General features: G+C 38.0%; 1 protein-coding gene across 3 annotated transcripts in view; it reads right to left on the bottom strand.

Moving 5' to 3' along the window:
* Positions 1-21,587, bottom strand: part of MIPEP (mitochondrial intermediate peptidase) — a 171,477-nt gene that overhangs the window by 62,693 nt on the left and 87,197 nt on the right. For all 3 annotated transcript variants that reach the window (XR_013362922.1, XM_077868387.1, XM_077868386.1), the window contains exons 15-16: positions 16,876-16,950; positions 13,984-14,103 (exon numbers count right to left, since the gene is read on the bottom strand). Coding sequence is in view for 2 of the 3 variants with exons in the window: in XM_077868387.1 (XP_077724513.1) it covers positions 13,984-14,103; positions 16,876-16,950 (195 nt within the window). In the remaining variant the exon portion in view is untranslated. The remainder of the gene's footprint in view (positions 1-13,983; positions 14,104-16,875; positions 16,951-21,587) is intronic.

The raw sequence follows: 21,587 nt of genomic DNA, 5'->3' as shown, positions 1-21,587 counted from the left end.
TATTCTGTCCCTATAACATATTCCCAAAGTTTGGAAAGCTTCTTAACTTCAATACAAAACTGAATGGTCATCCTGGCCTCTGCCACTACTGAAAATATCAGGAATAAACAGAAAACCATCCTTCCATTTTGCAAACTAATGTGAATACATGTCTCATTCTCCACACCCTGATCTTCGATTCCCAATTGTTTCAGTATGATCAATTTTGAGCTTTCCCCATCCAACTGCCAGAGGCTCCAAGTGAGACCATCAGTTTCCAGGTCAGCGTGCTTTCTTATTTTTCCCTCCTACCCCATTGGTTTCTTTCTCCCATTCTCCTTTGTTGGTTCTTCCTCATTTTCCAGCCCTCTAAATGATGGCCCCAGGCTCATCTTTATTCATAACTTTTTCCATTTATACTCACGCTATAGGGTGACCTCCCCAGTCTCTTGGCTTTGATACAATCTATGTGTGGGTAGCTGCAAATCCCAATCTCCAGCAGAGACTGCTCCTCTGAACTTTGGATTTGCATATCCACCTGTCTACAAGACATCTCTTCTTGTCTGAGTAGTGGTATCACACATTTATTATTTCTAAAACTGATTTCCTGACTGCCCCAGGGACCTAGTCTTCCCACAGTCTTCTCCATGTTAATGGCAATGCTATCCTTTTGGCAGCTGCGGCCAAAACCCCTGACTCTTTTCCCTCTCTTATACTACAAATTCTGTCTGCCCCCTACATCTGAAACCCTCAGATGGCTTCCTATTTCGTCCTCATTAGAGCCAAAATCCTGATACAAAGAAAACATTCAAGTGGCCTATAAACATATGAAAAAGTGCCCAGTATTATTAGTCATGAGAGAAGTACAAATTAAAACCACAATGAGATAGGGCTCCATACTCTCAGAATGTCTAAAGTTATAAGGACTGACAATATCAAGTATTGGACAGGATATGAAGCAAATGTTACACCCAAACATCGCCTGTTGGTATGTAAACTCAGGAGAACTATTTTGAAAAACTGTATGGCAAGAGCTGCAATAAAACTAAAGTCTATCCCGTATTACTCCTGGGTGTATACTCAACAGAAATAAATGCTTATATCCACCAGAAGACATAGAACGTTATTCACCTTAACCCCAAAAGGAAAGAGTGCAAATGTCTGTCAATAGTGGAATACAGAAGCTGTAGTATATTAAAAATGGAATACTTCAAAGCAGTGGAAAAGATGAATTGCTGAAATATACACAAGATGGATGGGCTCTCACAGACATAATGCTGTATGGAAGAAGTCAGACTCAAAAGAGTACATACCATATGATGGCACTTAGATGAGGTCAGAAAAGGGCAAAACTAGTGGTTACCTTGTGGATAAGGTATATTGACTGACAGGTTGCAGGGGCCTCCTGAGGTATTAGAAATGGTGTATATCTTGATCTGAGTAGCAGTTACACAGGCATAGACATATATACAATTTCATGGAGCTGTATATTAAGATTTGTGTGTATCATGGAAGTTATGCCTCAGTAAAAAGGTTAAAAAAAAAAACCCGTCTATAAATATTTTTTGGGCACCTACCATGCATAAGTAACCCGAAGAAATAATGAACAAATCAGAAATGGGCCCTGCTGCTGTGAGAATTTTACTCCCATTGGGAAGACAGAAATTAATCAAATGACATCAAGAAATTAAGAAGTAAGATGACTGATACGAAGGGAAAGACTCTGGTTCTGTGGAAGTGTGCAACAGAGGAACTGGCTCGGCCCAGGGGAGTGACATTTCCAGTAGAGGTAAAGTGAGAAGGAAGAAGAGCCTGCTCCAGGCAGAGGGAAGTAAGTGCCAAGAACTAGCAACAAAGAAAAGGTGAGTGTGTTCAGCTGGACAAAGCTGGAGTGACCCAACCACACAGGAACCCTTGGGCAGCAAAGGTCTTTGGCCTTTAGCTTAAGAGTGACAGAATGAACTGAAGGCTTTTAAGGGAGGGGAGTCATAATCAAATGTGTATTCAGAAAAGATCTCACTGATAGCTGTGTGGATATGAGAGTGGGAAAGTAGGTAAGGGGATACTCGTTAAGAGAATTGTTAACTGCCCAGTGTAAAGTCAGCTTACCTGGGAAGAGAAGGTAGGAAGAGCAGTCAGGAAGCAGATTTGATATACCTTTCATCTAAGACAAGTGATTTCAACTTCAGGCAGTATGTGAGAAACCACAGTTAACACCTACAGAGAGAGGGGCCGAGGGCCAGGGGGCCAGAGTATAGCAGAGATGTTACACTGGGACCCTCTTACATCTTAATGATTTTTAGGCATGTACATATATTCTTACTCAAAATATAATTAAAATGTAAAATTAATATCACTCAGCGGGTGGCTTCCTTACATTACTAATGTTGCCCTTGGCCTCCCTGTTGGTCACAAGGCATAGAGATGAAAAGACACTGTAACCAGCCCCTCTGGGTACTGTCACTCATGAAGAATAGCAAGGTCTCTGCGTCCTGCTCACAGCTCACATTCACTGCGGATGAGAACTCGATTCACCTTAGAGAATCACCAGAGAAAAAAGCTTCCTGAAATGTAAACTGCCTAAAATCTAAAATACACACATCATCATTTAAAATACACAGTTTACCTGGTATAGGAAAAACTTAATATCCTGGATTTTTATTTCATTATATTTAACCTATGTAAATATGCAGGAAAAAAAAAAAAAGTATAGGTCTGTTCATGAAAACCAAGACAGAAATGAAAGCCGGTGACTTGGCTTGAAAGACTCTATTATAAAAACAACCCAGGGAAGTCCTATAATTTCCTCCTGTTTTAAATCAGTGAAATCTAGAGTTGCAGCTGTCCCACAAACTGAAACCATACAAATTTTTAGAAAATGAGTCAATCATGAGATTAAAGTTTCAATTTATAACACTTCTGTGTTTTAGTTACAAAGTCGTAAATAAATCTAGCATGACAGAGAAGGTAAATATTTTCTCAGTTGTTTATTCAGCCAAAGAGGAAAGGAATTTAACATGCAATTAACTACTTAGGGTTTTTTTCGATATGCACCATATGGTCTTTGTATTTAAGAGAAAGCAAAAAATAAATATTGTTTTGTTTAATCTAACATTTGCTTAGCAACACCAAATACTCCAAATTCGTGCAACGTGGGCAGCACCTTCACTTTCACGGAAGAGTTTTTCCATTTGTACAAGAGCTAGCACAGAAGAACAGAAGGGAAATGGAACTTCTTCCCCAGGAAGGAAAAAATAAATAAACGAAATAGGAGGAATGAAGATTTTTATTACGTGATTTAGGCTGAGTTCTCTGGAGACAGAATGGTGAACTTTTAACCATCCAGGGGTTCTAGATCTATCATGTAATAGATAGCATTTATCTTTTTCACATGAAAAGGAAAGACCTTTAAGTCATGCTTTACACCAACATCTGAGCAAGTGTGAGGTTAAGAATAGCAAAGGTCAAAAGCAGACCTCAGATTTCTATATAACGACTCTCATGTAATCAGTTTCTCTTATGAGGCTTACTTTAAAAATAATTGGAAAAAATCTGATTGCTATTTTAATCTAGATCACAGAAATCATTTAAGAGCTAATTATTTATCCTCATGATTTACTTGTTTTTCTAAAATTAAAGCTTTTAATATAAAATCAATATTTGATTTTATATAAGATCAATAACCTGTAATATAATTTTAAAGTTATGAATTATTTTATGAAAATCTTTGAAATCTAAACTTAAAACTTTTAAAACATAATTTTTAATATATCTGAATGCACAAATATCAGATATCTACATGGATTTCTATACAAATATCCTGATACACTCAACTTATATATTTGTAAGAAAGTAGCCCTTCAAAATTGGCTTATCAAGGAGGAAAGAAAATAAACCCTAAGAGCAATAAATCAAAATTTTCACACCCAAGCCGTGTGTAGCAAGGCCATGTTCTCATAATGAGTGTTTTTGGTTTTTTTCTTTTTGAGACTTAAAGGAAAATAATACATAACTCTATACAGTAAAATAAATATGGTAAAAGCTCTTTCAAAATCTCTCTGCACTCTTCCATTACATTGATTTCATCTCCCTATTTACAGCCTTCCACATGGTTAAGAGGTCTGTTTGAAAGTTAATCTGGGATGAGCACACTATATAAACAACTGGGTTTACCACTGGTTGCACTCCTATTTCCCGACTGGCAAATTAGAGGTTACTTTCCTTTGCACGTATTATCATGACACACCAATGTCAGCTTAAGAAACAGCTCTAAAAATTGAGCAATTTCAAGATGGGAAGCCCTCAAATTACATATAAATCTTATGCTAAAAGTTCACTTATTAGTCTGTTATTTGGAACTCAGAACACACATCCAAAATAAATGTTCTATAAACAATGTTCCAAGCTACTATATAGTCAATGTAACCCTGAAATAACAGAAAAGACCAGGGCATTATATTGTTGTAATTGTAGTAGCAGAAACAGAAAACAGTATTTTAAAACTTTGGGTTTTGCTGGTACTTGGAAAAAAACTGTTCCTATTAGATCCTCTCCAACCACACTGGCTGATCCACTGTGTGTCCATTGCTTAAATATTCCCCTGAGTCATCTTCTAAATTTCCCTTCTTAGTCAGTAAATTCTCTTGGCTCAGTGCTGTCTGTGACCATAGCTTATAGTTCTCTCTCTCTCTCTCTCTCTCTCTCTCTCTCTCTGTCTCTCTGAGGTGAAGGTCTTTCAAATCTATATAGCTCCCACCTTGATCTGTTTTCTGGGCTTCAGACCCATTGATCCAACTGCTGCTCAGAGGCATCTCTACTTGGATATTCCACTGTCACTTCAAACTGTACTCAACATCTTTGCATCCCTCATACGATTAAGCAGTGACCCCTCCTGTAGTCCATATTCCACTGAATGTCATCCTGGTCCCCCAGCCCCTCAGATGGCCTCCTTCACATCATTCCTCATTCCTCCTTCTCTTCTCTCCTCTCCCAACCTATCAAACACCACATACCCAGATCTGTCTGATGGCCCACCCGAGACCCTAAACCGCTCCTCTATTCCTCCTAGCCACCCGTTAATCTTTGCTTGGCCTCCAGGTGTCTGAGCAGGGCTACATCCACACAAATTCTTACTGATGCCGAGTCACCACATCAGCAAGAATGAGGAAGAATGTAGGAACCCAATGAAAAACCAAAGGTCCCTCTTTTTCTTATGAATATTTCAGGTAAAAAGCGCCCCCCTTTGAAAATAAAAAACAGGGTCTCAACATATCATTTGTATTAGCTGTTTTATGCTTTGAAAGGTCTCAATCTTTTATATTCAGTCCATCTACTCACAAAGCAATCTGAAGGGCTCAAAGAATATTTTGCTTAATAATGAAATGTTTGGCAGCTAGCCAGACATAATAATAATTATGTATGCATACCCTCCAACAAGCCATTGCTAATACAGGCTTCATGAGGGAAGAATTTTGGCTTGTTTCATCCATGCTATATTATATCCCCATTTCCTAGTGTATGGCATATAGCAGGTACTTAATAAGAATAATATATTTTAAATATATCAACTGTTAAAAATAATTTACAAGTGTTACTTATAATAATATAAGTAATATAATTGAATGAATGTACAAATATATAAATTAGAATTTGGAAATGGTTTTATTTATACCAAATAACAAAAGGGTGCTTGCTTTTTGATATGTCTGACTAGCACAACTTTCAGCTGTTCTAATATGGAGAAATACTATAGATAATTACACTGAATGTGAATTATATATATCTCTTCCATGTGATTAGACATCATAGAAATAAGTCTCAATAGAAATCAGTCTCCCGTGGCAGAAGCCTTTTTGAAATGATGTGCCTTGAGCAGGTGGAAGCCAATCAGGTATGTTCCCCAAGAAGCCTGCAGGTCACACCCACCCAATGAGATGTACAGACAAGCAATGTGTACAGATCATACAAATTCCCATCTCCCCAGCTCAAGTAAACTACAACTGGTGTGCCACTTTTACTTAGTGTAACACTGAACTTGCATAATATGTTTGTCACTGGATTTAAAAAATTGGAGCTTTTAAATCTGGAAGGAATAATATTTACAAGAAACATGCCTTCTTTTTGCATTATTGGTGCTTGTTCTAACAGGAATAATGTCGAGATATGAACATGTCGTTCAACCCCAGTAAGAGCTTTCCTAAAATAATTCTTTTATTTTAGCTTCAATCAAGACAATAAATTTTAAGTTAAAATGGACAAGAAAGACACTCTTCTCAGATATATTATTATATTTTCATGAAACAAAGACAGGTGCTTAGGACTTTCTTGTTCTGTACACATCACTGGTTTCTTTTTTCCTTTTTTTTTTTTTTAAGATTTATTTATTTGAGAGAGAGAGTGAGCGAACGCACTTGCACATGAGTGGGAGAGAGGCAAAGGGAGAGACTCTTCAAGCTGACTCCTCACTTATTGGGGAGCCAGATGACAGGCGCAATCCCGGGACCTATGAGATCATGACCTGAGCCAAAACCAAGAGTCAGATGCTTAATCAACTGAGCCACCCAGGTGCCCCCACATCACTGTTTTCAACTCAAGTGGGTAAAAAGGACCAAGAAGGTCTGACTGGCAACAACATTTATTCAGAGAATACTGTTACTCCTGGGATAGCTGCATGTAAGATGCAACTTTACCAAACCACAAATCTACAAGTTAGTTCAAACGGTGAGATACAAATGAGTCACTAGCAAATCTTGAAAAACTGCAGTCTATCAGCAGAGCCAGTTGTTCATGCTTTGAATTTGAAAAATACTCACAAGGATAGAACTGAAGGGTCATAAGGCTAGAGAAAGGTTTCGCCCCATACTCTCCCAAACATGACTGTCAACTGCTCCAGAGAGCTGAGTGACAGTGTAAAATATAAACCTGAAATACTATAAAAATAAAAACTTCAGCATTTTCTAACTCTCTGAATTAATAATGGGGGAAATACACAATCATTTAGAAACAAAATATTCTGAGAAGAGATGGTATTAATATAAAAACAAAACATTACGCTCCGAATAGAGTAAAAGTGATAATAGAAGAAGACAAGCCTATTGGTATATGCTGTAAAGTTGCCCTCTACAACGGAGCAAGAGCTTTTTGGGTTCCTAACAAACTACTGTTAGAATAGCAAGACAATTACAAATTAAATCTGTTTGTTCATATATCATACAGAGTACTTTAGCTCTCTCATAAATATTAACAAATTGCTGACATAATAAGGCTATTTATTCACTTGAAAAAATAAGCACCCATTATTTATTGCAGAATATTAATGGAGCTGCCCTTGTTAAACAGTTGCATAACGTAAGTGTGGAGTTTGCTAAAATATGACCTACATGAGGCTAATGCCTAGAAATGAATCAGGAAGACTTTCATGGTCAACAAGCTTGGGAACACAGCACGAGAGACTCAATGTTCATTTGGAGACATCTCAGATCCTGAGAAGCCCATTTAACATCATTCAAATGAGTATTCTCAAACATAACTGATGGGATACTTTATTCCCAAGACAAGCTATTAATGCACTAGAAGAGAAATTAATATAGATATACATATAATCACCATCTAAAAGTTTAGACCATATTACATACATGTAACTTGTGCAGGCTTTTATCAATATTATGAATACTCTGTAGGTTGTTGTTTAATTTATTTTCTCTTCTTCACACGGTTTCATTTGAGAGAATAAAAGGATTCATTTGAGAGAAACACTTTCTGGAGATAAGTTTATAGGAAAACTGTCACTCTTCCAGCTTGCACGGCAGGATGCTCTGAAGTCCTCCTCCCCAATTGATATTCATGATAGACCTGCAATCATTCTCATAACCTCCACCTCCACATCTAGCCGACCACCTGCCTTCTGGATTCCGCCTATTTTCTGTTCTCCTACCCCCTTCAATATTAGCTTTTCCATGGCCACTCTCCTAGTCCAAGGCACCAACTCTATCTGGCACCTGAATAACTTCCCAACTGGTCTCCCTAAATCAATCCTTTACCACATATGTTACAGCCAAAATAACCTCTTAACAGTTAAAAATATTTTCTACATACTAATTTCCTACCATTTTTATATACTATTAAGGTGGAGAGAATGATGAAACTATCAATGTTATGCCCACTAATCGGTTTAAGAAATAAGACATTTCTAAAACTCCTATGATCCCATTCCTTGCTCCAGAGGTAAGCACCATCTGAATTTTATGCTTACTATTCCTTTACTTCTTATAGGTTTACTGCTTACGTATTTACCTATAACGAACTGCTTAGTTTTGCATGATTTTGAACTTTTTAATAAATGTATACAGTTTAATTCTTCTGAAACTCATTTTTTTACTTGACACTGTGCCTGTTTATTATTTATGTCCCTCAATTTCCACTATATAGTACTCTAGTCAATGAATATGACACAAATTATTTACCCATTTTTCCACTGACAGTCACTTGGGTTCTTTCCAGAGTCTTCTTTTTCCACATACAAACAGTGCCATTATAAACCTTCCTATTCTTCACGAAAAAACACTTTGTCTAGGTTGGATATATGAGCTGTACTGCGGTGTCATAGGGAACGTCCATCTTCAGCTTTAACAGTAATGCCCAACTGTTTTCCAAAGTGGCCACACCAAGTGTGCACTCCTACCAGCACAGGTAAGAGTGCTTGTGACTCCAAACCCTTGTCAACACTGGGTCACTGAGTACTGTCAATTGTCTTTTTTTTCTTTCTTTCTTTCTTTCTTTCTTTCTTTCTTTCTTTCTTTCTTTCCTTTTCTTTTCTTTTCTTTTCTTTTCTTTCTTTTTTTTTTTTTGGTCAAACTGGTGAGACTAAGATGCTATCCTAAGGTGGTCTGAATTATCAGTTACTGATGAATGTGGAAGTCACTTTATATGGCTCCCTGTACATCTATGCTTTTCGCTCAAAGTACTTCAAAAATACTTCTCTTCCAACATGATACGTTTTATGGTGTGGTTTTTTTTGCCATAATAAAAGTAAATAACTAACTAAATAAAAGAAAATATCCTAGTTATAGGTGTTGAAAATATCTTTCAATCTGTGGTTTTCCTTTCACCATTTTTTACATTTCTTTTGATACACAGAAGATGCAAATTTTCATACAGTTCAACTTATCAGTCTTATCTTATGGTTATCACCTTTGATACTGTAAATAAGATTTAAGATAGTCTGGGCAAGTAAAAAAAAAATGGGAGGGGGACAATCAGAAAGACATTCTTTTGTATCATCTTCTAAAAATGTAAAGCTTTACTTCTCACATTTGGTTTTCAACTCACTTTATATTTGTGTGCAGAATGAGACCGAGATAGAAGTTTCGTCTTATCCATATGGATGATTAATCTTTACAGCACCATCTTCTAAAAAGACTAGTCCCTCCTTGGCCCACAGACCTATATGGCCACCAGCTTAGGCTCAGGAGTCCAAACGTGTTAAAGTAGCATTTGGGCGCTTGGCTCTGTTCTACTCTTCTACTTGTCCCTTCCACATCAGTGTTACCCTGCCTCAGTTCCCACTGCTTTATTTGGACACTAATCCCAAGTGGGGAAGCCTATCAACTTGCTGCTATTCTTCAAAATTGCCCTGGCTATTATCAGGCCATTGCTCTTCCATATAAAACAGTATAAGCTCAAACAAACCAATAGAATAACATTAAATTAATTGGAAAATAATACATTAATTAGAGAAAAAATTAATGTTTTTGGCATTAAATCTTATCTATAAATTTGGTTCAGGTCCTCATTTACTTAGCATTTTGAAAATAAAGATAATATACTTCTTATTTTAGATTTTTTTCAAGTTTTTATTTAAATTCCAGTTAGTTAACATATAGTGTAATATTAGTTTCAGGTGTACAACATAGAGATTCAACACTTCCATACAACACCCAGTGCTCATTGCAACCAAGTGCACTTCTTAATCCCCATCACCTATTTAATCCATTCCCCCCACCCACCTCTCCTCCAGTAATCTTCAGTTTATTCCAGATACCTAAGAGATAAACAGCCAAGAGTCTGTTTCCTGGTTTGCCTCTTCCCGTCCCCCATATTCAACTGTATTGTTTCTTAAATTCTACATATGAGTAACATCATATGATATTTCTTTCTCTGATTTATTTCACTTAGCATAATATTCTCCAGTTCTATGCATGTCATTGCAAACGGCAAGATTTCATTCTTCTTGACAGCTGAGTAATATTCCATTGTGTATATATACCACACTTCTTTATCCATTTATCAGTTGATGGACATTTGCCCCTTCCATGCTATTGTTGATAATGCTGCTATGAACACAGGGGTGCATATACCCCTTCAAATCAGTACTTTTCTTTCCTTTTGGTAAATACCTAGTAGTGTAACTGCTGGATTGTGGGGTAGGTCTATATTTAACTTTTTGAGGAACCTCCACAGTGTTTTCCACAGTGGCTGTACCAGTGCACATTCCCACCAAAAGTGCACGAGGGTTCCCCTTTCTCTGCATCCTTACCAACACCTGTTGTTTCCTGAGTTGTTCATTTTAGCCATTCTGACTAAATGGGATACCACCTTGCAGGTCATATCTCATTGTAATTTTGATTTGAATTTCCCTGATGATGAGTGATGTTAAGAACCTTTCCATGTCTGTCATCTGGACGTCTTCTTTGCAAAATGCCTATTGATGTCTTCTGCCCATTTTTTAAACTGGATTATTCATTTTTTTGGGTATGTAGTCTTATAAGTTCTTTATACATTTTGGATATTAAACTTTTTATCAGATATGTCATTTGCAATTATTTTCTTCCATTCCATAGGCTGCCTTCCAAAGTTTTGTTGACTGTTTCCTTCATGCAGTAGCTTTTTATTTTGATGAAATCCCAATAGTTTATTTTTGTTTCCCTTGCCTCCGGAGATGCGTCTAGTAAGAATTGCTATGGCCAAGGTCAAAGAGGTTACTGCCTGTATTCTCCACTAGGATTTTGATGGTTCCTTGTCTCATAATCAGGTCTTTCAGACGTTTTGAATGTATCTTTGTGTATGGTCTAAGAAGGTGGTCCAGTTACATTCTTTTGAATGTTGCTGTCCAGTTTTCCCAACACCATTTGTTGAAGAGACTGTCTTTTTCTGATTGAATACTCTTTTCTGCTTTGTTGAAGATGAGTTGGCCAGAGTTGTGGATGCAATTCTGGGTTTTCTATTCTGTTCCACTGATCTGTGTCTGTTTTGTGCCAGTACCTTACTGTCTTCATGACTACAGCTTTGTAATATAACTTGAAGTCCAGAATTGTGATGCCTCGGGTTTTGCTTTCTTTTTCACAATTGCTTTGGCTAATTTGGGGTCTTTTGTGGCTCCCTACAAATTTTAGGATTGTTTTTCTCTAGCTCTGTGAAAAATGCTGGTAGTATTTTGATAGGGATTGCATTAAATCCATAGATTACTTTGGGTAGTACAGACATCTTAACAATATTTTTTCATATTTTAGATTTTTTAGTAGGTACCTCATACTTTTTATTTCCACAGTGGTATCTTTAAAATTGCTTTTGATTTGTTGATGATAAACAGAGATGGCATATTAATTTTTATATATTGTTTATCCAGAGAAATTGCTTACTTCTCATTGATTTCAATAATTTCCCTATACATACTTTGGATTTTCTCAGCAATCAATCATCTACAAATAATGACAGTTTTGGGACTTCCTTTGTAATGCTTACATCTTTTCTCTTCCTTGTCTTATTGCCCTGATGAATGTTGCACTGTAGAATTCTAATGAGCATCCTCATTTTATGCTTTATTTTTATGGAAATGTTTGTTACAAGCTTAATGATGAACTGAATGAGGAAATGCAGATGTTTCTAAGTAGGAAGAATAGAATATTTCTGAAAACCTAAACAAACTCTTTTTTGGGGGTGGGGGAGAAGACAAGTCTTAAAAGAGTCTTTCTTCTCTAAATGCTCTAAATGTAGCTATGTTTCTTCTAAAGACCATTTAAAATAATGTACTCAAAGGGCTATGGCTTTTGACAATGAACAAGGGAGATAATCCTAGTGAAGAAATAAATCTTTATATTTTCTCAAAACGAAGTAGGAAAGGATAATGGGCTTAGTAACATCATCCTTCCTTTTAAATTAAAATAATTTACTGATAGTTGATTCAGATTTTAGTTGCTACTGTTACCTCATCTTTGTATATTTATTTATTGCACAGAAGAATCCTGGATGGTAGGGAAGTTTGAGTTCTCTTCTAAGGAGAAGTAGAGCTACATCATTATACGACTTAAGATAAAGGGGAGGGGTGGCAAGCAGCTTGGCCAAGTTCAAGTTCTACTGCATAGGAAAGCTTCTCAGTCCCTCCTACTATTAGCCTTTCTGGAACTTTATCACTTTCCAGCCATGTTATAATTACATGGAGTTTAAGTACCATCCATTCTTAAAACTAAGCAAAGACTCTAAAATGAGCACAAAGACACACAAGCATAACAGCACATGAATCAGGTAGTGTTCTGTAAACGGGAAAAAGCTATTAAAACTAGGCCATTGTTATTATAATTTATTCCACTGAAGAATAGTTTATTCTCATTACCACAAATTTTCACTAAAATAGATAACCCAGAGTGCAATAATACACAGCATAGAACAATAAATTACATATAAAGTAAAAAATAGGTATGTAGTATGACTAGCATTATATATATGGAGATGATTAAGCTTCTAAGACAACAAAAACTATTGATAAGAAGTATTATGAAGATAAAATACACTGTTATTTTACTTGTCTGGTAAGTGTGAACTATTCCCATGTATGTTTGAGTACTGGGACCTGAAGATCCACTGGACAATTAGCATGTACTGATGAGCCTCTAAGCAGATATACTGCTACCCAATACCATAACATTTATTCGGCATTTTATAGTTTACAGAGCACTCTCTTCCTATCAGACTGGCTAAGCAGGAAGGATCAAGCCAGGCCCTACCAGCAGCCACTACACCACTCAGTCAGGGTAGCCTGCCTGAGAATAAAGTGCATCCTAAAAAAGACAGACCCGAGAAATACATTTTGAACAATATTCTACAAGAACTAACTAGATCCAGTTTACCTGAAACCAGATATACCCTTGCACCTTTCAGTTATGAGACTCAATAAATTCTCTTTTTAGCCTAAGCAGTATGAGTTGGGTTTCTACCAGTTGCACCTGAGAGTCCTGAATCACATAAGGGCTAGATGCATTGCTAACTGCACCAGCCACCACTCTCTCCATCACACCCAGTTTCCCTTCGGGAACCTTGGAGCAATGGAACAGCATGGTTTCATGAATCCCAACACAACCTACATGATCTTAGAGAAGACATGTCATGCATATGAACCTCAATATGAGCCCCACATATGGGAATATTATCTAATTCACAGGGTGGTTTGAGAGTGAAATTTGAGAGTGAAATTCTCTTGGAAAGCAGCTAGATGGAGTGTGGCACTTAGTATTCATTGAGTGGTAACAATATTCCTGCTTTCTGTGCTGATAGGCCATACTAAATGAGATAAGATATGCAAAAATTCTATTATAATCCCTGATACAAATAAGGTACTCAATAAATATCAATTTCTTTTGCAGTGAAAATAATGTGGGGCTAATAATCATATTCATCTTATATTGCTAGCCATTTTTCTCACTATAGGAAAATATAGGAAATCATTTTTCTCACTATAGGAAAATAACAAAGAATTCAGACTAACTCCAATAACCTTTTCTACCCCTTCCTTCCCAGGAATCTAGCAGGAAGTAAACAAACACATATAAATGAATGGTTGGATATACTAAATGAGCTAGGTAATTTCTAGCATTTGCCTCATAGGAAACCTTGACATAAATGTACAGAATTCAAATTCTGCAAGGGGGAAGGTGACCACAACCTACTCACTCTGACAGAGACACTAGCTCGACCATTCAATGGCACACAACAGAATCAAAACGCAAGACTCACAGTATTTGGAACGTATGGTAAGCCATAAAATTTCTCCTGTGTTTCCCTGAGAATGTCTGTGGTTGATGTCCTCAAGGGGTGTTTCCCATGGTAGATTTGATCCAGAGTGGCGTAAAAGACCTAGGTAGATGAAAACATCCACTCAGTTGTGTCAGTCCATCCTTACATCTCAGACATTGTGGGCCAAAGGTGTTAGAAGTGTGTCAAAGTAATAATTATACATAACCCTGTTGAAAACATTCACAAATAGAAGTGTATATGGCTTGGGATGTATTTTGTACCACCTTTAAGACCACGTTAATAATGAAAAGGAAAGCTCTCAATCTTTTCATCATTAAGGATATTTTTAAAAACTGGAACTTATCTATAAGGTATTCTTTATGTTGCATTAAATTTGTGACCATAAAACTGGAATTTGGCCCATAGATATCTATAGATATATTTAACATATGTAGGTGGGTCAATGAAAAAATAAAGTCACAACTTGTGACACTCTGGATCTAATAAATCCTGTTTGGTTTCATCATAGAATCCTGCTCTCTCTAAAATGAGAGCAAAGAAATGGCCCAAATCCCAGTTTTGCGAGGAGAAGGGACAGAACATTAAATAGTCGGGGTGAGATGAAGAAAGGAATAGCAATCCTGTGTCTGACGGGGGTACAGATGCTACAAAGAATCTGGTGCAGCTGTTGCCCAGTTAGGGGAGCCAACCCAGCCCCTACACCTGGTGTCGGGAGATACCAAGGAAGCAGCTGCTGTGCTCCCGCAACTCTGCCTTACAGAGGTGACCAAGAGAGAAGGACCACTCACCTCTGAGTAGAGGAAGAGGCCATTAAAATATGATAGAAGAATAAACATTAGTTTGAACATGAAATTTGCTGCTTACAAAGTTCTGAAAACTAGATTTTACATAGCAAATTTAAAGTAAAGACAAAGTGCTTTTTCACTGGACCATGTGGCTTGAGTATTAACATTGTTTGGAGTTCACCTGAAGCAAGGAAGTAGAAAACGCTTTATTTTAAATGAAAATTTCTGACATGCAATTATGTTTCTGATATGTATCTTTCTGATTTAAAAATGGAATTTGTAGAGAATGTGCAGCTGTTGACTTAAAAGAATTGAGGATTAGTTTGGATAAAAGAAAAAATTCAAATGACCTCTAGCTTTTGGCTTCATCTAGATATAGAATTATGGTTCTAAATTATAAGTCAAGTTTAAACCTTCCCTAGAAAAATATAGACATTTCCTAAATATAAATATTGTTTTACTCTAACTGGTAATCTAAACATATAGCTAAATACAGCTCTTTCAATTCTTTATTCTGTAATGAGTAACAATGCATAAAGTAATCAGAGAAGCCAAAATTACTCATCCACATCTTGTCTATATTCTAACAGAATAGGTTATTAGGAATTTAAACTTAAATTCTAACTTTAACAAAGGTGTTTTATTTTGGGGGTTGGGTTTTTTTTTTCTTTTTTTAATTGCCAATCTGTAAACAGACCAGAATTCAAAAGTTTCATTCCTAGAGTTATGCCTTTCAAAGGCATAAACATGGAATGACTTTAATGATAAAAACAGAGAAAAATAAATGAAATGCGCATGTTTCGTGCTTATTTGCTGATAAACCAAACAATTCTAAAGCAATGAGCCTATTTGCCCACCCAGGGAGTCATGCCTGTCTGGGAACAACAACCTTAGAGCCACAGAAAAACAGAAGCCTATTTTTCAAACAATGCACAAGAGAAAAAAAAAATTGCAATTTTAAGAACACTGTGTATACCCTTTTAGAAACCTGGAACAATTCATTTCCTTTCCACTCTTATTTGTGTGCACTGTACAAGGGGGCTATTGTAGAATAGGAAAGCTGGCACGGGGAGCTCTTTGGGCAAGAATTTGCCTCCCTCTCCTTTCTCTTCCTCTCTGTCTCTTGGAGGGGGTGGTGGTGGTTATTCTTTTGGAGAGTGGAAAGAAGAAAAGATAGGTTTTTCCATTTTAAAAGAAAATTTTTGCAACAAATATTCAAAAAGAAAGCCACAACTCAGGCTTTTAAAAAGTAGGACTTCTACTATAGATACCATCAAATCAAAAGACTTTTGCTAGGTAAAGCAAATTATTTTTTCAAATAATTCAGAAATACTTTAAAAATTATATTGATATGCACAGATAAATCAAATATAAATCCACAGTTTTTTCTGTAGTATACATTTTCTTCAAATATATATTTTAAGATACAACATAAACAGAGTTCATAAAGGCTGAATTTTACAAAACCATAAAGCAATTAAATAATGCCCACACTTTTAAATAGGTAGCTAGATCATTATAAAGTGAATATTGCCTGAGATGAAAGACGGGTATTTAGGCTGTGTTTATAGAATTCTCAAGACCTGATGAAGAGTAAGAATTCCATAAACAGTCTCAGTAATTACAAGTAACTGAAACATCTGGTATCATGTAGACCTGACATACAGATGGTTCATAAGATTTTTCTAGTCTGTATCTGGGAACCCAGAAAATTGGCTTTGAATATCATCTAAAACTAAGTCATTACTGTTTAAACTTCACATCAAAACTACACAATTTTAAAAAGATACAAAGTGACATAAAATATAACATGATTGTTGAAATGTATGGTTTAGAAGTCATGTGACTTTCCCAAGCTTTGATTTTCCCAACTAAAAATGGGAAATAACCCTATTTAACATCCACTTCACAAGGACAGTGTGAGGACTGAACAAGTCGGTTTTGGTCAAGTTCTTTGAACTAAGATGAAAGAGATCTTAGAAGCATAATTATTATAATAAATGTGCAGCACTGGCAAGAATTTAAAGTTATATATTTATTTTGAATAATTACTCTGAAAAACTTAAGAACAAAGGTACATACATACCTGAAGTTGCATATCAGCTGCAGCGCACACCTTTTTAGATTCACAAAGCCGAGACACCATACTTTTGGGCAGTGACTTGAAAAACAAAAGAACATATATGTAAGTTGTTTCATAAGTCACTGAACTGTGTACTTATGAAGTGGGAAAGTTAAAAATGACATCAAACGAAAAAGTTAGTAACAGAATTTAATCACGGTGATTGTCAAATTAGGGTTTATACATGAAAAACACAGTTCTTGTACGGAACTGAGACATTGGCATTGATCTTTAAGAATCTGTTTAAAACCTTAGAAAAAGTGAATGCTTCTCTGTTCCTTTGTTACCAGTGAAAGCCTGTTCAAGTGCTCTGTTGACTATTTTTTAAAGACTTTATTTCTTTATGAGAGAGAGAGAGAGGATGAGCTTGTGGGTGTCGAGCAGGGAGAGGGGCAGAGGAAGAAGCAGGCTCCCTGCTGATCATGGAGCCCAATGTGGTACTCGACTGCAGCACCCTGAGATCATGACCTGAGCTGATGGCAGACACTGAATTGACTGAGCCTCCCAGGCACCCCAATGACTTTTAAGTACATATAATAATGGATGATAGGAATAAGGGAGTCAAATGTCAAGAAATAGATGATAATCCATGGTGTCAGCCAGTATTAAAGCTGAACTGATATCCTAACAAAAAACCATGACAATGAATTGCACATCCTTTTATTTTCCAACCTGAAAAGGCTGCAGAGCTTGGAAACTCGGTATAATGACCCTATCTGGTTTAAGGCTTCCTCTCTGAGACTAATTAGGCCTAATCACATAACACCATATATTCGCTTAGAAATAAACTGAAAACGTAGTCAAGGAAGCACTTTAGTCAACTTACTCTACTTTAAAAATTATTATTGATATTTACTGAAGACAGCTACCACTTTATACAGCTCTATGGATAATCTAAATGAAGCTAAAAGCCCCTCTACAAAGCAATCTATTTAGGTTCCTAATACTACCATTGTGTAAATTAACCAATGAATGGACACAGTGAGCTATCTGCTGGAAGGGGGTTGGGCACTGCCATATTTACATGTGTGTATCTCCTCAGAGTGCCCACCCCACAGCAGACATTCAAGTCAATTGCCTCCGTATTATTTGAGTGGTAGTATTTCTATTTCAAAGATTCACTCTAGCTATAAAATATAGCAAGTCACTGTGATCTTTACCCTCCCCTGGTAAATAGGAAAACAGCAGAACTGTTATTTCCACAACTGGGACATAATATGCTAATAATTAACTACAGTGATTGAATTTATTTTAATAATTCAATTGAGGCAACCCTCTCAAGTCCCTTCCCTCTTTGGCCATTTTGTACTATCACTCAATAAACTTTGCCTCTCCAAGGGGGAGGGGCCCCGCAAGGAGCCGGGCTGAGGCCGGGGCGAGTGTCCCCAGGACAGGAGAGCCCCGTCCCGGAGACGCAGAAGCTGCACCTACTACCTTCCCGGGCGGAAAGGGGCTCGCAGAGAGCTGGAGCAGGACCCAGGAGGGCGGGGATGCCCTCGGGTTCCCGGGGACACTAACAGACACCTGCGCCCCGGGGGAGTGCGCCGAGCTCCCTAAGGGCTGCAGCGCGCACGCATTGACCCCGGAGCAGTTTGGAGGGGCTCCGGCAGTGGCTCCGCGGAGGCGGCTGCACGACCCCGGGGAGCAGCTCGGGGGGCTCGGGCAGAGGAAGAGGCTCCGTGCGGAGGAGGCTGCGCGGTTCAGGGAGCAGCTCGGAGTGCTCGGGCGGCGGCTCCGCGGAGGGGGCTGTGCGGCCCGGGAGCGCGAATCCAACAGCGCAGGCCCCGGAGCACAGGGCGCCGGGACACAGCCCAGGATCCCGCCTCCCCCGGGACAGGCAGAGGCCGGGAGGGCCCAGGACAACAAGGACCAACAAGGACGCTCCTGCCCCGAGCTGAGCAGATCAGCGGCCCCGCCCCGGAGCCTCCAGGCCCTGCAGACGGAGAGCTCCGGAGTTCCTACGGGGGCTGAATCCAGGGCTCCAGAGCTGGCCCCGCCACTGGGGTTGTTCCTCCCGGGGCCTCACGGGGTAAACAACCCCCACTGAGCCCTGCACCAGGCAGGGGGAAGAGCAGCTCCCCCAAGTGCTAACACCTGAAAATCAGCACAACAGGCCCCCCTCCCCCAGAAGACCAGCTAGATGTACAAGTTCCAGGGGAAGTCAAGGGACTTAAAGTATACAGAACCAGAAGATACTCCCCCGCGTTTTTTGTTTTTTGCTTTTTGTTTTGCTTTGTTTTGCTTTTTCATTTGTTTGCTTCCCCACCTCTTTTTTTTCCTTTCTTTCTTTTTCTTTCTCTTTTTTTCTTTTTTTCTTCCTTTTTTCTTTTTCTCTTTTCTTTCCTTCTCTCCTCTCTTTTTCTCCTTTTCCCAATACAACTTGTTTTTGGCCACTCTGCACTGAGCAAAATGACTAGAAGGAAAACCTCACCTCAAAAGAAAGAATCAGAAACAGTCCTCTCTCCCACAGAGTTACAAAATCTGGATTACAATTCAATGTCAGAAAGTCAATTCAGAAGCACTATTATACAGCTACTGGTGGCTCTAGAAAAAAGCATAAAGTATTCAAGGGTCTTCATGACTTGCAGAATTTAGATCCAATCAGGCAGAAATTAAAAATCAATTGAATGAGATGCAATCCAAACTAGAAGTCCTAACGACCAGGGTTAACGAGGTAAAGAACAAGTGAGTGACATAGAAGACAAGTTGATGGCAAAGAGGGAAACTGGGGAAAAAAGAGACAAACAATTAAAAGACCATGAAGATAGATTAAGGGAAATAAACGACAGCCTGAGGAAGAAAAACCTACATTTAATTGGGGTTCTGGAGGGCACCAAAAGGGCCAGAGGGCCAGAATGTGTATTTGAACAAATCATAGGGGAACAAATCCCCTAATCTGGGAAGGGAAACAAGCATTCAGATCCAGGAAATAGAGAGATCCCCCCCCCTAATATCAATAAAAACCGTTCAACACCTCAACATTTAATAGTGAAGCTTGCAAATTCCAAAGATAAAGAGAAGATCCTTAAAGCAGCAAGAGACAAGAAATCCCTGACTTTTATGCAGAGGAGTATTAGGGTAACAGCAGACCTCTCCACAGAGACCTGGCAGGCCAGAAAGGGCTGGCAGGATATATTCAGGGTCCTAAATGAAAACATGCAACCAAGAATACTTTATCCAGCAAGGCTCTCATTCAAAATAGAAGGAGAGATAAAGAGCTTCCAAGACAGGCAGGAACTGAAAGAATATGTGACCTCCAAACCAGCTCTGCAAAAAATTTTAAGGGGGACTCTTAAAATTCCCCTTTAAGAAGAAGTCCAGTAGAACAATCCACAAAAACAAGGACTGAATAGATATCATGATGACACTAAACTCATACCTTTCAATAGTAACTCTGAACGTGAATGGGCTTAATGACTCCATCAAAAGGCGCAGGGTTTCAGACTGGATAAAAAAGCAGGACCCATCTATTTGCTGTCTACAAGAGACTCATTTTAGACAGAAGGACACCAACAGCCTGAAAATAAAAGGTTGGAGAACCATTTACCATTCGAATGGTCCTCAAAAGAAAGCAGGGGTAGCCATCCTTATATCAGATAAACTAAAATTTACCCCGAAGACTGTAGTGAGAGATGAAGAGGGACACTATATCATACTTAAAGGATCTATCCAACAAGAGGACTTAACAATCCTCAATATATATGCCCCGAATGTGGGAGCTGCCAAATATATAAATCAATTAATAACCAAAGTGAAGAAATACTTACATAATAATACACTTATACTTGGTGACTTCAATCTAGCTCTTTCTATACTCGATAGGTCTTCTAAGCACAACATCTCCAAAGAAACGAGAGCTTTAAATGATACACTGGACCAGATGGATTTCACAGATATCTACAGAACTTTACATCCAAACTCAACTGAATACACATTCTTCTCAAGTGCACATGGAACTTTCTCCAGAATAGACCACATACTGGGTCACAAATCGGGTCTGAACTGATACCAAAAGATTGGGACCGTCCCTTGCATATTCTCAGACCATAATGCCTTGAAATTAGAACTAAATCACAACAAGAAGTTTGGAAGGACCTCAAACACGTGGAGATTAAGGACCATCCTGCTAAAAGATGAAAGGGTCAACCAGGAAATTAAGGAAGAATTAAAAAGATTCATGGAAACTAATGAGAATGAAGATACAACCGTTCAAAATCTTTGGGATGCAGCAAAAGCGGTCCTAAGGGGGAAATACATCGCAATACAAGCATCCATTAAAAAACTGGAAAGAACTCAAATACAAAAGCTAACCTTACACATAAAGGAGCTAGAGAAAAAACAGCAAAAGATCCTACACCCAGCAGAAGAGAGTTAATAAAGATTCGAACAGAACTCAATGAAATCGAGACTAGAAGAACTGTGGAACAGATCAACAAAACCAGGACTTGGTTCTTTAAAAGAATTAATAAGATAGATAAACCATTAGCTAGCCTTATTAAAAGAAGAGAGAGAAGACTCAAATTAATAAAATCATGAATGAGAAAGGAGAGATCACTACCAACACCAAGGAAATACAAACGATTTTAAAAACATATTATGAACAGCTATACGCCAATAAATTAGGCAATCTAGAAGAAATGGACGCATTCCTGGAAAGCCACAAACTACCAAAACTG

The sequence above is a fragment of the Canis aureus genome, chromosome 24 (genome assembly GCF_053574225.1).
Source record: "Canis aureus isolate CA01 chromosome 24, VMU_Caureus_v.1.0, whole genome shotgun sequence".
Classification (NCBI taxonomy): domain Eukaryota; kingdom Metazoa; phylum Chordata; class Mammalia; order Carnivora; family Canidae; genus Canis; species Canis aureus.
Note: the sequence above shows the minus strand (reverse complement) of the source record. Positions and strands in the feature narration are given on the sequence as shown.